The sequence below is a fragment of the Manis pentadactyla genome, chromosome X (assembly GCF_030020395.1).
Source record: "Manis pentadactyla isolate mManPen7 chromosome X, mManPen7.hap1, whole genome shotgun sequence".
NCBI classification, from domain to species: Eukaryota; Metazoa; Chordata; class Mammalia; order Pholidota; family Manidae; genus Manis; species Manis pentadactyla.
Window position 1 is genome coordinate 147,274,079 of NC_080038.1, and position 18,837 is coordinate 147,292,915.

The 18,837-nt window shown below is 38.3% G+C and overlaps 1 protein-coding gene and 1 pseudogene across 1 annotated transcript in view; one reads left to right on the plus strand and one right to left on the minus strand.

The window, feature by feature from the left end:
• Positions 1-144: 144 nt before the first annotated feature.
• TMLHE (trimethyllysine hydroxylase, epsilon) overlaps positions 145-18,837 on the minus strand; it is an 82,386-nt gene continuing 63,693 nt past the window's right edge. The window contains 2 exon segments of the mRNA XM_057495822.1: positions 145-5,091; positions 5,733-5,871. Of these exon segments, the coding sequence (XP_057351805.1) occupies positions 4,960-5,091; positions 5,733-5,871 (271 nt within the window). The 3' untranslated portion in view covers positions 145-4,959.
• On the plus strand, positions 11,121-11,961 carry LOC118931300 (60S ribosomal protein L21-like; annotated as a pseudogene).

The following is an 18,837-nucleotide window of genomic DNA, read 5'->3' on the forward strand; positions in this document are numbered from 1 at the left end:
AGATGAGGAATGCGAGTATAGCTATGAAAGAATGGGGGCCCTACATAAAAACAATAAAATAGTGAACTTTAGTCATCTGTAAAAAAAAAACCAGTCTGGCACCTACCCAACTAGAAACAAAGTTTACTGAGAAAAAGTCAACTGCTAGGACATGCCAAATGATTTAATCTCATTTTCCAAACTCATGTAACCACGCTATATGTCAAATGATTAATATCTGTACTTTATGTAATCAAAGAGTATAAAAACAGTCTGCTACTTTTCATTAAAGGCCAGGCTCGGCTTAACTTTGCTAGTGTCTGTGTCCTCATTTGCTCAGTTGCCGACGCCGTTCCTCCTTCAGGGACTCCTGGACTCACTGGAGCTGGACTCCGGCAACTGTGAAAGTGGGGATGATAATTATTGTCTATGAGTCATCAGCTAGATTGTGTCAGTGTGGCATATTATTAAAAGTATTGTCTCTATGGCCAGATATCAAGATACTAATCTAAATTCTGAAACTCATTTAGCTGTGTGACCTTGGGTAAGCCACTTAAATCTCTCATTGCCTCTATTTCTTCATTTATTAAATGGGGATATGGTTGCTGTGGATCTTGACAACATGTAGATGAGTGTCTGGCACATGAAAAGCATTATGTGAGAGTTAGCTATTATTATTGGTCATTATGTGCTGCAAACATTTAATAATCACGATTTGTTAGGAAACACTGTGAAGCAGGTATTTTCCTTACTGTACCCATATGCCTCAACTCATTCAGTGAGTCAGTGGCAGCAAGCTGCTTCCCTCCAGTGGGTAAGTCGGGGAGAGGAAGTCCTGGGTCAGAATACCTCTAAAAACCGAAATAGTCAAAGGGAGAAATTAAGTTTAAAAACCGTTTATTGCTCACAAACTGCTGTCTTTCTCCTCCGCTCTGGAAGAAGCCATCAAGCAAGCACGGCAGCCCCTCCCCTTAACCTCTCAGGTTCAGACACGCCCTGGTTGCCCAGGTAATTACCCACTGCCGTGGAGATGAACTTCTCTCCACCCCTGAGGATATGCGAATGCACTAAAGCCGGGTGAGATACTCTGGGAACGTTACAGTTTTTCTTACGGAGCTGAAGTACTGGAAGCTCTCTCCTGCCCGTCCTTCTCCATATGACTGCCCTCCATGTGGAACTGGCTGCACGCAAGAATGTCTCATTACTCAGTTGACTTGCTTTTTTGGTGACCACTGTAAGTCCGGGGAGAGGAAATCCCAGGGCAAAATACCTCTAAAACCAAAATCAGTCAAAGGGAGAAATAAAGTTTAAAACCCATTTATAGCTTCAAACTGCAGTCCGGGGCCTTCTCTCTCTCCTGCTCAGGCATCAGCAAGCCAGCCAGCCAGCAAGCAAGCAAGGACCTCCCCTTAACCTCTCAGGTTCAGACACGGCCTCAGTTGCCCAGGTAATTACCCAATGACGTGGGACGAACTTCTCTCCACCCCTGAGGATATGCAAATGCACTGAAGCTGGCAAGATACTCTGGAAGTGTTACAATTTTACCCACAGGCATCAGTATTCTCTTGACGTCTTGTTACAACACTAACTGTTGGGCTCCACCCTCAGATTTTCTGATTTAATAAGTGTGGGGTGGGGCCTGAGAATTTTCATTTCTAACAAGTTCTCAAATGATGCTGATGGTGCTGGTCTGGGGATCCTACTTTGGGAATCACCATAACACACCATAGTTCAACATTTTTTTTTCATCATGGACTACAATAGGTTGTGATACACAAGCACTTGGTCAGAAATGGGAACCAATGAATACTAAATAAAAATACATAGCTAGTGACAATAAGGTAGGGTGACCAAAGAATACAACTTCTCAGATTCAAAAAGACATATGCACCCGTATATTTATCGCAGCACTTTTTACAATAGCCAAGATATGGAAGCAACCTAAGTGTCCATCAGTGGTGGACATATACACAATGAAGATGTGGTACATATACACAATGGAATACTATTCAGCCATAAGAAAGAAACAAATCCTACCATTTGCAACAACATGGATGGAACTGGAGGACATTATGCTCAGTGAAATAAGCCAGGCAGAGAAAGAAGTGCCAAATGATTTCCCTCATTTGTGGAGTATAACAACGAAGCAAAACTGAAGGAACAAAATAGCAGCAGACTCACAGACTCCAAGAAGGGACTAGTGGTTACCAAAGGGGAGGGATGAGGGTGGGTGGGCGGAGAGGGAAGGAGAAGAGGATTGTGGGGTATCATGATTGGTGCACATGGTGTGTGGGGGGTCACAGGGAAGACAGTGTAGCTCAGAGAAGACAAGTGGGAACTCTGTGGCATCTTACTACACTGGTAGACTGTGACTATAATAGAGTATGGGGGGGACTCGATAATGGGGGTGAATGTGGTGGTCACATTGTTTTTCTTGTGAAACCTTCATAGGAGTGTATATCAATGATACCTTAATAAAAAAAAACTAAGTTCTGCATCCAGAAAACCTTTCAGTCCTGGTCACACTTGGATGGTTGGTCACTCTAGAACAAAATTCGGTGCCAGTTAAGCCAATCACAAAAGAACATAGTTACAGTGTGGCAATTTTTGATGAGTTTCTTTGAAAAGGATTCATTAATTTATTCTTATTCCAACAAATTTGTATTATGAAACACTATGTTAGGTTCCTGTGCTCTAGACTCTACTGATTCTGTTACATCATAACAAAAGGTAGAAGTGACTCTACAGTGAGCTTGGTAGACATACACCTGTGCTTTCATTCTCAGGGACACTAGAAAGAGATGCAAAAAAAGAAACATTTCACATAGAAAATCTTCAGTGCACCATGAATTCAGTGCATTCAAATAAATCCCTTCCTTTTTTTCTCCCTCTGAAGGGAGTATATTGTAGACAAGTATTGATTGAAAATTTAGGAAAGTGAAGATGAAATAATTAAAGAATCAAGGTCCCAGGGTAGACAGAAGGTAAAGGGAATACTTCAGTAAGGGAGAAAATTCATCTGTATCCTTATCTTTCCAGGGCCATGAATATGTCCTTTGCTTCTCATTAATCAATGCTGACCTCAGCTATAGTGTAATTTTAAGGGATATTTGGGCAAAACTTCAAGAAAGGTAAATATCCTGATGTAGACTAATGGTGACATATTTTAGAAGTACATACAACTAGACAGAAAAAATTGCATATTAAAATGTTACTTCTGTTTTGATTGCTAATGGATATATACTTTTTCAGACCTGAACTTTATCAATCCTTTGACCTAAGAGGGAAACAGATTTCATGGAAGACCCATGAAGATTCCCATATAGTACAAATAAAGTGCAGAAATCTTTCGTGAACATATTTTGGAGCACTAGATGGGTCAATAAAGTGAATTTCTAAATGTGAACTAGTAACTCCTTGAAACATCAAGGCTCTTTCTGTCAGAATACTGACTTTGCTTTGCTTTGTGACTCCTATACTTAATAATGTTTTGTTTGTTTTCCCTCTTGTGCACACCCTACCCTGGATTCTCGTTCATCATCTACAGTGGTCAATGCAATTATTATTGTATACAGCTTTCCTTGCAATGACAGCCAGGGCGAAATAAGCTTCATACTTATCTCTGAGTCTCCATATATAAAAGAAGCCATTAAAAAAAATAAAAGAAGCAATGTATTAACCTTAATCCAGTCAAATCTTGGCAATTATCATGCATAATATTTTAAGAGAGGGAAAAAAAGTTAAAAGAAATCTGCAGAAGTGGAGAACAGAATGTATCCTAAAATCCGTCAAAAGCCAGAATGAAAGTTTGGATGACTCCATCTCTTTGGAGGTACATCATCCATGTTGATGAGTTCCATGAACAATCTTACAGACTAACCCTCTGCACTCTCTTGTGTTGTGTGTGTATGTGTATGGATCTATGAATTATCATATGGAACCTCAGAAGTCTCTAAAAACTTTCTGCAACTGATGGGTTTGTTCCACAGAAGCTATTGTGACTCTTTAGTTTAATCCCTCAAGAGATGACTTGGGTGGAGATGATCTTTTTGACAAGATAAAACACTATGTTTATATTCAGTTCTTACCTTATCACCGAGCATGTGCTATTAAGCAATTCCTATGGTGTCTGTAGATCTAGAGACTATAGAGAAAAATCTAGGGTTTCAACTAAACTCTTTAATCCGCAGGCTTATGTAAAGGACTGTCCCAAGGTATCCCCTAGCCCACTGGTTCTCAAAGTGCGGTCTGAAGAAATCTGGAGGGGTCCTTGAAACACTTTAAGTGGGTCTGTGGGTTAAGAACAATTTTTTTATAATAACACTAAGATGATATTTGTCTTTTCTATTCTCATTATCTATTGAATGTATAGAGGACTTTTCCAGAGGCTATGTGACATGTGATGATGTCATCTCTGTGATAGCCAAGGAATGTGTGCTTTTGTGTTTTTGAATTTTAAACCCTTCTCCGTCTTAGTATCTACTATAATTAGTATCAATAGATATAACCAACACCCCAAAACTCTTAAGGTCTTCAATGACTTTTAAGAGTGTTAAGGTGTCCTAAGACCAAAAGTTTTGCAAATCACTGCTTTATCAAGACTTTGTTATTCCTAGAATGCATTTCGTTCTAACTGATCTAGTTGCAATAAATTTTTACCTAGTGACTATTTTTGTTTCCCTGTCAGCGTGGACATTGTATTTCTGAAGTAGATTGACAAAAATTATATCAAAATGTCTAAAAAACAAATGACCTCATGTTTACAACTTGGAGAAGAGAGTATCACACTAAATGACTGATATCAGATAATTGGAAGTGTCTCTCTAATGGGTTTCCCTACTAGAAAAAGTGGTGACTTCTGTTTTATGTGAAGGGATAAGGAGACAATTTGAAATAGGTTTTGACACAATACTATTCTGTTCATATAAAATACTGGTAGCCGGGGTGCCAAGTGTGTTCATAATACCAATGCTGTCAATATTAAGCCTGAAGCCCCAAGAGACGAGCAGTGTTTAATACATCATCCCTTGTTAAATAGCAGCCACAGAGTTGGCGGTAACCAGTGAAGGATTCCCTGCCATGTAGGACACGCCAGTTGTCTATAAATAGAACCTGTAATGAGCAAAAAGAGAAAAAAAAGAACAAACCATTAGAACAAGTGCAGACCAAGGAACTCTAATCAGAAGAGATCATTTTAAAGGAAAAATTTAGGTTGTTCTCTGGTTACATTTAATGAGGCATTTTCTTTTGAGATTAAACAAACATTTGGAAAGTAGGATGTGCATAGCTCTGTAGTGGGTTAAGTGGCAGTTACAAAGGCAACAGTAAGTAATAGGCCTTGCACTTCTTGAATAATTGTTCTCTTATGAAAGCAAATCACACAATTGGCTTCTTTTTGTTTTCCTTCTCTTTAATTCTTATTATGCACTTTCTCAAAGCATTAAAGTATTTCATTGTTTTATGCTAAGCTGAAGATATTCTTTATCCAGAGAAACCATAAAGAGCAAAAAAAAAAAAGGAATCATAAAGCTGGGAGGACCCCTAGGGACCGTCTAGTTCAATCCCCTCATCATACAAATAGAGTCACTGATGCCTAGATATGGGGTAGGGTCTGCTTTGATGTCATCCAGTGAGTGAGTAGCAGGACCAGCGCCAATACCTAGGACTTTCTTTTTCCCTCGCAAGATTATGACTCATATCATTCATTGCTTCAGTAAAAAAAGCTTACTTGACATTTCAAGTTTGGCACCCACCCTTCCAGGCTTTAGTTTGACCCAAAACTCATTCTCAGGTCTCCTCAACTCTACTGTTAGAGTCCGGTGTGCTGTATACCAACGGTGGACAACATCATAAGGTATGGTATTGATGACAGCCCGGTCATAGTTGTTGTACCTAAGAAATCATGAGAAAGAAAGATCTCAAACACATGTTAAAAATATCTGAGGTTTACTGAGAAATTTTATGTAAAGTTTTCCCTATAGTCATTACTTGTCCCAGAGGTGAGGTGACAATAATAAGTCAATGTTCTCTCAAGATTATAAGACTGTATAGATCACCACTGTATGCTGAACATATTTAATTTTTCTTTAGACAATCTGGAGAGAAGGGATAGAAGTTAGGTTCTAGCTTGTTTCTCCCACCTTACAATAGGATGTTTTACCTAACGCCCATTCCTTTGGCTAAATTTCATATATGCATTGGAGAAAGATCTGAGCTTTCTCTTCACCAAGCTGAGATGGGAAAGAGGGGTTGTACTAACAAAGATTTCTTTTTCATAGAATGATTTACAGCCTCTCAGGTGTTTCCCTTTGTGGGAGCAATCCCTGCTACAGCACAGCAGACCTAGCTACAGTCTGGTATCCCAGGTAGAGGGAATAGCTGCTGCTTGAGAGTCTAGCTTCTGATCAGCCTGCATCGAGGTGCTGAGTGAGATCCTCCTCTTTGGGACACTGACAGGTCTTGGCATACCTTCAACTCTTGGGAGATACTAAGAAAAAAGAAGATAGCTTAGAAAATCACAAAGGTTTGAGAGACAACCAAGAGCTAGGACAAGGATGAATGATAAAGTTCATCACCTACACAAAAGCACTCTGTCAAGAATAGGAGAATTGACTGTTTTATTCATTGTGCAGAAACCAACAGAATCAAGGAAACTGACAAAACAGAGGAATGTGTTCTAAACAAAGAAAGAACAAGATAAAACTCCAGAAACAGATCTTAATAAAGTTGAGATAAATGATTTATCTGATAGACTTCAAAATAATGGCCAAAAGATGCTCACCAAGGTCAGAAGAACAATGCATGACAAAGTGAAAGTTTCAACAAAGAGATAGAAAATATTAAAAAGTTCCAAACAGAAATTAAGGGCTGAAAAATACAATAACTGAACTGAAAATTTCAATAGAGGGGTTCAACAGGAGTACAGATAAAGTGGAAGAAAGTATCCGTAACTAGAATACAAGGAAGTGGAATTCATCCAATCAGAGGAGCAAAAAGAAAAAAAATGAAAAAGAATGAAGACAGCTTAAGGGAATTATGGGACTCCATCAGAGACCAATTTGGCATCACAGAGGTCCCAAAAGAAGATATAGGAAGATACAGAAAGCTTATTTGAATAAATAATGGCTGAAAACTACTCTGACCTAAGAGAAAGAAACAGACATCTAGATCTAGGAATCCCACAGAGTCCCCAAAATAAGAATCTACACTGAGACAATATAATTAATTGTCAAAAGTTAAAGATAGAGATAATCTTAACAGCAATAAGAGAAAAATAATTTATGTATAAGGGAAGACCCAGAAGAGACTATCAGCAGATTTTTCAGCAGAAACCTTGCAGGCCAGAAAGCAGTAGCATGATATATTAAAGGTGCTGAAAGGAAAAAAAACCTTCCAACCAAGAATACTCTTCTCAGCAAGATTATCATTCACAATTGAAGAAGAAAGAGCTTTTCAGACAAGCAAAACTAAAGTACTTCACCACTAAACTGGCTTTACAAGAAATGTTAAAGGTGCTTCTTTAAGCTGAAACGAAAAGGCACTTATTAGTAGTAACAGAACATATGAAAGTATAAACCTCACTGGTAAAGGTAAATATATAGTAAAGGTAGTGGATTAATCACATAAATCTAGCATGAAGGTTAAAAGACAAAAGTAGTAAGTTTAACTATAACTACAATAATTAGTTAAGGGATACAGAAAGTAAAAAGATGTAAAATACGACATCAAAAAACGAGATGGGGAAGGGAGTAAAATATGGAGTTTTAGAATGCAATTTGCTATAAACTTAGACTGTTATATATATATATATATATATGATGTTATGTGTGAACCTTATGGTAACCACCAGGCAAAAACCTATAGTAGACACACAAAAGATAATGAGAAAGGAATCTAACCACAAAGGAAGAAAACAAGAGAAGAAAAAAGAAATAGGAACTATGAAACAGCCAGAAAACAATGAATAAAATGACAATAAGTACATACATATCAATAATCACCTTAATTGTAAGTGGACTAAATTCTCCAGTCAAAAGACATAGAATGACTGAATAAAAAAATAAGCCTCATCTATATACTGCCTATAAGACTCACTTCATATGTAAGGACAAACAAGACTGAAAATGAAGAGATAGAGAAAAATATTCCATGCAAATGGAAACAAAAAGGAGGCTGGTATAGCAATACTTAAACTAGGTAAAATAGACTTTAAAAAATATTTTAATAAAAGGCAAAGAAGGGCATTACATAACAACAAAGGGATCAATCTAATAAGAAGATATAGCATTTGTAAATTATATATGAGCCTAACATAAAAACACCAAAATACATAAATATTAACAGACCTAAAAGGATAAACTGACAACAATACAATAATAGTTGGGGATTTTAATATTGCACTTACACCAATGAATAGCTCATCTAGATAGAAAATAAGGAAACAGCAGCCTTATATGACACATTAGACCAAATGGACTTAATAAGTGTAATACAGAAAAGTCCACCCAAAAGCAGCAGAATACACATTTTTTAAGTGCACATGGAACATTCTCCAGGGTAGATCTCATGTTAGGCCACAAAACAAATCTCAATAAATTTAAGACTGTAATCATATCAAGCATCTTTTCCAACCACAATGGTATGAAACTAGAAATCAATTACAAGAAGAAAACTGGCAAAATTGCAAATACGTGGAGATTAAACAATATGCTTCTGAACAACCATTGGGTCAATGAAGAAATTAGAGGGGAAATCAGAAAAATACCTTGAGACAAATGAAAATGGAAATACACTGATCCAAAATCTATGGGATTCAGCAAAACCAGTTCCCAGAGGCCATTCATAGTGATAAAGGCCTACCTCAAGACACAAGAAAAATCTTAAATAAACAACCTAACTTTATATCTCAAGGAACAAGGGGAAAAAAGAACAAAGCTTTCTACTCTTTTCTCTCTCTTCTCCTTGTGGAACTGCTATAATGCAAATGTTATTCTGCTTAATTTTGTCCCTTAGGTCCCTTAAGGTAAATTCACTTTTCAAAATTGTTTTTCTTTTTGCTATTCTCAGCGAGTGCCACTGCTCTGTCTTCTAGATTGCTGATCCATTCATAGCGTCATCTAGTCTGCTGTTGAACCCCTCTAGTTTATTTTTCAGGTCAATTATTGTATTCTTCAGCCCTGTAACTTGTGTTTGGTACTTTCTTCTTTTCTTTGTTGAAATTCTGTGTTCATCCATTCTTCTTCCATGTTCTGTGGGTATCTTTATTATCATTACTTTGAAGTCTATCAGTAGATTACTTATCTGTTTCATGAGGTCTTTCCTAAAGTTTTTTTCTTGTTCTTTCATTTGGTACATATTCCGCTGTTTCCTCATTTTGCTTGACTCTCTGTATTCATTTCTATGTATTAGACAAAACAGCAACATCTCTCAGACTTGAAGGAGTGGCCTTGTATAGGGGATGAACTTCATTGTTCAACCTTGCCCTAGCTCTTAGTTGTCTCTTAAACCTTTGAGTTGTCTAAGCAGCCTGATTTATTCTTGATAGGTATTTATTGTTGAGGATGTGTACAAGACCTGTCAGTATTCCAAGGGGAAGGAACTCAGCACTTAGTTTTAGGTTGATTGTAAGCAGACTCTCAGGCCACAGCTTTTAAAGTATATAAATATATAGAGTTCCATGGGGCTGCAATTGTAAACTTTGCTGGTCTCTAGACCAGGAGTTCTGAAGGTATCCCCTGGGTGACAGTTGCAAAAATCAGGGCTCCAGATAGGTATATAAACTCCCATCTGGGGGTTGCCAGTGACCTGTAGCAAGACCAGGGTAGGGTCCAATGATGGTGTCTCTCTGCTAATGTTCCCTGGGAACTCTATTGTAGTCTTTAGGTGAGTGGCAAACCTGAAGTCTGTCCCGTGGGTTGAAGCTCTGGGAAACAGAGAGACCTTTTTCAAAGGAGGACTGGGGTTGTTTCAGTCTGCTGTCTGTGCAGTGCCCTGAAGGTGGTAGCCTGCCAAGAACTGTCTGTGGCTTTAGTGATGTAGCTGGAGGGCATGGGGGCATGCCTGCCAGCTTTAGCAAGGGAGTGGAAAAGTGCCATGACTGCTCGTATCCTCTGGCCCCAGCAAGGCAGTAGGAGAATGCTGCATACATGTGTGCATGCCTGTATTAGCAGGGTGGAGGGAGAGTGCAAAAATGGTGCTCACTAGCACCTCCACCACCAGAGAGGGTCCCAACTGTCCCTTGTCCCTCTGGCAGATGGTTTAAAATCTGAGAAATGGATCTTTCACATATTGTCTAGGTGCTATTTAATCTGCTGCTTTTATGCTGGGCCCTGGGGTGAATGACACTGCATATGTGTCCTTTAAAAAGAGAATCTCAGTTCCCTACAAACTTTTCAGTTCCTGGTAGGTAAGTCCCATTGGTTTTCTATTGCAGACATTTTGGGGGTTCATTTCTCTGATACAGCTCCCAAGGGTTGGGATGTTTGATGTGGGGCACAAACCATTTTCTCCTTTGGGAGAAAGTCCGGACTTGAGATACTTCCCTATTGTGGGTCACCATGCTTGGGGTGAGGTTTTTGACAAGACCATGTTTCTGCCCCTCCTACATGTCTTGATGTGGTCCTTTTATCTTTTGTTATAGAGGAACAGTTTAGCTAGTTTTTTTTTTTCAGAAGGAACTGTTCAAGATTTACTTTGTTATATCTGTGGGAGGAAGTTAGTGCAGGGTCTTCCTATGTAACCAACTTGGGCCACCCCCAAAGAAGGTCACTGTATAATGATAAAGGGGTCAATACAAGAGTATATAACATTTGTAAATATCTGTGTATCTAATATAGCAGTACCTAAATATAAAGCAAATATTAACAAGCCTGAAGGTAGAAATGGACAGAAATACAAAAATAGAAGAGAATTTCAGTACTTTCAAAAGTGGATAGATAGTTCAGAAAGAAAATCAATAAGGAAACATTGTACTTAAATTTACATGTCAGATCAACTTAACAGAACTTTACAGAACATTCCATCCAGCAGCAGCATACTACACATTATTCTCAAACAGACATGGAACATTCTCCAGGATATATCACATGTTAGGTCATGAAACAAGTCTCAGAAAATTCTAAAATACTGAAATCATATTGCCTTTTGGATGGAACTGCCATTTTCCAGTAATTTGTAAATATGACCAACATAAAAGGAAGAGGAGAAGGACCAACTATATGTTCTTTAGACCTTTTAGAAAATGTGGGGTTGTTCCTTTGGCCATATACATGTAAATCTACAAGAAAGTTGATACAGTAGACATCAAAGGAATGGGCACTGTTCAAAAAGGAATGTTCCACAAAAGTTACCATGGCAAAACTGGAAGAAGAACCTACACTGTTACCCAGCATGTTGTTGGCATTGTTGTAAACAAACAAGGGCAAGATTCTTGCAAAGAGAATTAATGTATATAGTGAGCATATTAAGCACTCAGAGTCAAGCTTGTAAAGGAAAATGATCAGAAAAAGAAGGAAGCCAAAGAGAAAGGTACTTGGGTTCAATTGATAACACCAGTCAACTCCACACAGAGGAGCACACTTTGTGAGAAAAAATGGAAAGGAGCCTGAGCTTCAGGAACCCATTCCCTATGAATTCATGGCTTGATAAAGGTAAAGAAAATAAAGACATCTGGATTGTAAAAAAAGAAAAGAAATCATATTGTGCATCTTTTCCAACCTCAATGTTATGAAATTAGAAAACAATTACAAGAAGATAACTGGAAAATTCATAAACACATGGAGACTAAACAACATGCTACTGAACAACCAGTAGGTCAGTGAGGAAATCAAAAGGTATCTTAAGAAAATGAAAATGGAAACCCAACATAGGAAAACTCATCAGGTGCAGCAAAAGCAGTTCTAAGAGGGAAGTTCATGGTGATAAATACCTACATTGGGAAACAAGAAAGATCTCAAATAAACAATCTTACTTTATACCTCAAGGAAAAAGAAAAAGAACAAATGAAACCCAAACATAGTGGGAAGAAGGAAATAACAAATATCAGAGCAGAAACAAATGAAATAAAAATTAAAAAGGGAATAGAGAAAATTAATGGAACTAAGAGCCATTGTTTTGAAAAGATAGACAAAATGGACAAATACATGGCTAGATTTACCAAGAAAAAGAATGTAAGGAATCACATAATTAAAATTGTAAATGAAAGGGGAGACATTAAGACAGAAACACAAGTGATTGATTTGTGGTGGAAAAGATGGTGGAGTAGGAAGGCAAGGTGGAAACCTTTTCCCACACAGCAATAAAGCAACTACACCAAATACAACTAACCCTGAAAATGTCCTGAAGACTGCAGAACAGATCAGCTACACTTGATGAAGAAGAGAAGGCCACACTGAGAAGGGTAAAGTGACAAAGCTGTGATCAAGCAGGATCCAATACCTTCCCTTATTCCAGCCTACAAGCCAGATGAAGAGGAATGGAGTGGGGAGGGAATAAGTGCTCAGAAAACTTGCACACCTGGCCCTGGAGATCTGCTCTGGAAAATGAGTCCACATTGCATTAGACTTTTGTGATTAACAGAGCTGGACACCAGTTAGAGTTGGAGCACTGGGAGGCTAAGACTCCAGCCACTTGTGGAGGACAGGCACTTGCCATTGGTCCTGCTGAAATTCAACACACAAGGGGCAGTTTGAAAGATTTACCAGCAGTTGAGAGCATGCTATGGGTTGGAGGGACCTCTATCTAGAGGAGAAAGGACAGATGGATGACACCTCCCTATCCCAGCTGGTCAGGTGCTCATGGTAGCCAACTCCAGAAGTTTCTCACTGGTGGCTCAGCCCCATGGCACACATCTCTGTGCACCTGACCCAGCCAGCCAACTCTTCCTAGCAGTGGCCCTCTACTGTGTGGCCACTCCAGCAGCAGCCGCCATTTCTGCCCAGCAGGCAGAGGGGATCCCTGCCCACAGTGATCCCAGAAGCACCTCACAGAACACAAAGGGCATGCAGATGTGAGCTGTCAGCCTCTGCTGATAGAGATCAGCCACTGCCCACAGACAGGCAGAAAAGTGGTCCCACCCAGAATTATGGCTTGATCATAAAGGAGAACCAGGCACTGGTGAACAAAGAGTCTTGAGCTTCTGGGCAACAGAGATGCCTTCTACAAAAGAAGAAATACAAAAACCCAGACAAAATGAAGAGGTAGAGGAATATGTTCCAAACAAAAGAAAAACGTAAAACACCAGAAAGAGGGCTAAATAAAATGGAGATCACCAATCTTCTTGATAAAAATTTCAAAGTAACAGTTATAAATACACCCACTGACCTGTGGAAAAGCATCAATGATCTCAGCAACAATTTCAACCCAGAAGTAGAAGATTTGAAAAAGAACCACTCAGAACTGAAGAATACAGTAACTGAAATGAAAAATACAATGGAAGAAATGAATAAGGGGTTGCTGCAAGTAGGGAAGACAATAAGATGGAAATTAGAGAACAATAAAACAATGAAGCTGAGGAACAGAGATAAAAAATCTCTAGAATCAAGAGGATGCTAAGAGAGCTGTGGGACAGCTGCAAATGAAATAGTATTCATATAATAGGGGTAGGATAAGAGACAAAGAAGTAGAGGGTCTTTTTGAAGAAATAATTGCTGAAAAATTCCAGAATCTGGGGAAGGAAATAGACACCCAAGTCCTGGAAGGGCAGAGAGCGCCTAACTAAAGGAACCCAAGGAAGACAATACCGATATATAGTAATTAAAATGGCAAAGTTTAAAGTTAAGAGAGAATCTTAAACGAGCAAGAGAGAGGCAGATTTCCCAGCAAAACATTACAAGCCAGGAGGAAGTGGCATGAAATATTTAATGTATTGAAAGGGAAGAACCCACAACCAAGAATCCTTTACACAGCAAGGTTATCTTTCAGAATTGAAGGAGAGATTAAAAGTTTCCCAGATAAATGAGAGTTAAAAGAATTCATCAGCACTAAACTGTCCTTACAGAATATGTTAAAGGGACTTCTGTAGATGGAAATGTTCTTACATCTAAATGTATTTCATCAGTGAAAATTAACATACAGTGAAGTTAGTAGACCAACTACTTATTAAGCAAGTATGAAGTTGGAAAAGAAACAGGAGTAAAATTAACTGTACACAGTATTAGTCAAGGGATATACAAAAGATGTAGATTATGACATCTAATACATAAAGTGTGGAGGAGGAAGAAGAGTAAAAGAATAGTACCTTTAGATTGTGTTAAAAACTGAGCAACCATCAACTTAATATAGACTGCTATATTTTAAAGAAACTAGTTATGAACATTAGGATAACTACAAACCTAAAGCCTATATAAGGTACACAAAAAATAAAGTAAATAAATCTAAGCATAACACTAAAGGAAACCATCAAATAATAAGAGAAGAGCTTAAGAGAGAGGAAGAAAGGAATACAGGAATATGAAACAACCAGAAAACAATTAATAAAATGGCAGTGAGGATATACCTACAAACAATTACCTTAAATATAAATAGGCTAAATGCAACAATCAAAAGACATAGGGTGGCTGAATGGATAAAGAAATAAGTACCATCTATATGCCATCTACAAGAGACTCATTTCAGACCTAAAAACACACAGACTGAAACTGAAGGGATGGAAAAAGACATTTCATGCAAATAAAAGGGAGAACAGGAGCAGCAGTACTTACATAAGATAAAATTGAATTCAAAACAAAGAAAGTAACAAGAGACAAAGAAGGACGTTTCATTTGGATATTATTGCATAATGATAAAGGGATCAGTCCAAGAAGAAGATATAACAATTATAAATATCTACGCATCCAACATAGGAGCAACTAAATATATATAACGAATACTAACAGATCTAAAGGGGTAATAGATAGCAACACAATCATATTAAGGGATTTTAACACATCACATATCAATGGACAAGTCATCCAGACACAAATTAGAACAGATGGACTTAACAGATATATACACATTTTTCTCAACTGCTCATGGAATGTTCTCCAGAGTAGATCACATATTAGGACAGAAAATGAGCCTCAATAAATTAAAAAAGATTGAAATTGTATCAAGCATCTTTTCAGATCACAGTGGTAAACTAGGAATCAATTATGTGAACAAAGAAACCCTGGAAACACATGGAGGCTAAACAACATACTTCCAAATAATCAATGAACAAATAAAAACAAACCAAATAATACAGGGAGACAAATGAAAAAAAAATACAACAGTTCAAAATACATGGGATGCCACAAAAGTGGTTTTAAGAGCTAGTAAATAACAATACTGCAAATAAATATAGTAAATAAAAATACTGCAAGAAACAAGAACAATCCCAAATAAGCAGTCTAAACTCACAACTAAAGAAACTAGAAAAAGGGCAAATGAAATCCAAAGTTAGCAGGAGGGACTTAATAAGGATAAGAGGAGAAATAAATAAAATAGAGAATAATGAAAAAATAGAAAAAAATTAATGAAACTGATAGGATCAAAGACGGTAGAGTGAGAGGTGAGACAGAGACTTCCTCCAAAAACCACATATAATGAGAAAATATAATTAACACAACTAATCCTGAAAGAGCAACAGGAAAGAAGGCCCATGAGACTGCATAAAACTGGAGAAAAGAACAGACCTCATGGAACAGGGTAATGTACTAAAGCTGTGTCCCAGCGGGACCCAAGACCTTCCTCCACCCCAGCTCACCTGTGGTAGGAAGAGAAACAGAGCAGGGAGGGAGTGGAGGCCTGGAATTGCTGGACACCTAGCCCTGGAGATCTTCCCTGGGAGCATGAACCTACATTGCATGGTGCTCTGGTGATCAGTGGGGTTAGAAAGCTAAGACAGGCAGAATACCTGGAGAGATGGAGATTCCAGCTCCTTGTGGAAAACAGGGACTCATATCCGGCTGATCTGTGCAGGCAGTCTGAGAGACCTCCTCAAAGTGAGAGGGCTGCTAATGGGGCAAGGATTGCACAGAGCTTATTGCTCAGGAGAAAGGACACATAGACAAAATTATCCAGGTGCATTCTGCCCAGCAGGTTGGGAGCTTTCAAAATCTTCAGGCGCTCCATTCCCCTGGCTGGCTATGCAGCTCCAAGGCCCCCCAACGTGATATGCAGCCTGTTGTGACTTTCGGCTAACCGGCATCAGGCCAGCCAGAGGGAAGCCCTGCCTACAGTAGCTACAAACACAAAGCATAGAGACTTACACCTGTGTGTTCGGCTCACTGGTTCTGGCAGTGGAGACAGGCATAGCAGCCGAGAAGCAGGAAACAGCTCTTTCCTCCCCCCAGGCACCAGCATCGCTCCCCTGCAAACTCCGACATCACTCCAGGGGCTGAGAAGCTACAGGGAGTAGAGCTTCTGGGTGCCACATATAAATATGAAACATCAAAGGAACATGGTTCAAAGCAAAATCAAAACACCAGAAAAAAGATTGAGTGAGACTGAACTAATAAATCTTCCCAAAAGAGATTTCAAAATAACAGTCATAAACATGCTCCTGGAGGTACAGAAAAATATTCAAGAACTCATGAATGAATTTAGGATGGAGATCCAATCGTTGAGAAACACAATAGAGGGTATTAAATGCAGATTAGATATGGTGGAGGACATGATAAAGGAAATAGAAATTAGAGAAGAGGAATACAAAAAGGGTGAGGCACAGGGAGAAAAAGGATCTCTAGGAATGAAAGAATACTGAGAGAACTGTGTGACCAATACAAACAGAACAATATTCATATTACAGGGGTATCAGAAGAAGAAGAGAGAGAAGAAGGGATAGAAAGTGTCTTTGAGAAAGTAATTGCTGAAAACTTCCCCAGTCTGGGGAAGGACATAGTCTCTCAGGCCATGGAAATGCATAGATCTCCCAACATGAGGGAGCCAAGGAGGACAACACCAAGACATATAATAATTAAAATGGAAAATACCAAGGATAAAGACAGACTATTAAAAGCAGCCAGAGAGAGAAATAAGATCACATACAAAGGAAAACCCATAGGCTATCATCAGACTCCTCAACAGAAACCTTACAGGCCAGAAGGGAGTGGCTTGATATATTTAATGCAATGAAGCAAAAGCAGATCAAACCAAGAATGCTCTATCCGGCAGGATGATAATTTAAATTTGAAGTAGGGACGAAACAATTTAAGGATAAGCAAAAGCTGAGAGAATTTACCTCCTACAAACCATCTCTACTGTGTATTTTGGAGGGACTGCTATAGATGGAAGTGTTCTTAAGGTGAAATGGCTGTCACCAGAGGTAATAAAAAGGGGTAGACAAAGAGTACAGAATATGATACCTTATAAAGAATGGAGGAGGATGAAATGGAGGGGGAAAAACAGAACTTTAGACTGTGTTTGTAATAGTACATGAAGTGAGTTAAATGAGTTAAATTAGAATGTTAGATAGTAAGGGAATTACTCTTGAACCTTTGGTAACCATGACTCTAAAGCCTGCAATGGCAATTATCGATAATCATCCTAAATGTAAATGGTCTGAATGCACCAATCAAAAAACACAGTCACTGAATGGATAAAAAAACAAGAACCTTCTATATGATGCCCACAAGAGACTCACTTCAAACCCAAAGACACACACAGACTAAAAGTGAAGGGATGGAAAAAGATATTTCATGCAACTAATAGGGAGAAAAAAACAGGTGTTGCAGTACTTGTATCAAACCAAATAGACTACAAAACAAAAAAAGTCACAGGACACAAAGAAGGACATTACATAGAGATAAAGGGTTCAATCCAACAAGAGGATATAATCATTATAAACATCTATGCACCCAACACAGGAGCACCTATTTGTGAAACTAATACAAAAAGAATTATAGGGGAAAATAGAATGAATGCATTCATTCTAGGAGACTTCAACACACCACTCACTCCTAAGGACAGATCAACCAGACAGAAAATAAGTAAGGAGACAGAGGCACTGAACAACACATTAGAACAGATGGACCTAACAGATATCTACAGAGCTCTACACCCAAAAGCAGCAGGATACACATTCTTCTCAAGAATAGATCACATACTAGGCCATAAAAAGAGCCTTGGTAAATTAAAAAAAAGAATGAGATTGTAGCAACCAGCTTCTCACACCACAAAGGTATGAAACTAGAAATAAATTATGCAAAGAAAACGAAAAAGCCCACAAACACATGGAGGCTTAACAACATGATCCTAAATAACCAATGGATCAATGACCAAATAAAAGGAGAGATCAAGCAAAATATGGAGACAAATGGCAACAGTAATTCAACACTGCAAAATATGTGGGATGCAGGGAAGGCCGTGCTAACAGGGAAGTATATTGCAATACAGGCCTACCTCAGGAAAGAAGAAAAATCCCATATGAACAGTCTAAACTCACAATTAATGAAACTAGAAAAAGAAGAACAAATGAGGCCCGAAGTCAGTAGAAGGAGGGGCATAATAAAGATTAGAGCAGAAATAAATAAAATCAAGAAGAATAAAACAATAGAAAGAATCAATGAAAGCAGGAGCTGGTTCTTTGAGAAAATAAACAAAATAGATAAATCCCTAGCCAGACTTATCAAGAAAAAAAGAGTCTACACACATAAACAGAATCAGAAATGAGAAAGAAAAAATCACTACAGACAACACAGAAATACAAAGAATTATGAGAGAAAACTATGAAAAATTATATGGTAAAAAATTGGATAACCTAGAAGAAATGGACAACTTTCTAGAAAAATATAACCTTCCAAGGCTCACCCAGAAAGAAACAGAAAATCTGAATAGACCAATTACCAGCAAATAAATTGAATTGGTAATAAAAAAACTACCTAAGAACAAAATTCCTGGACC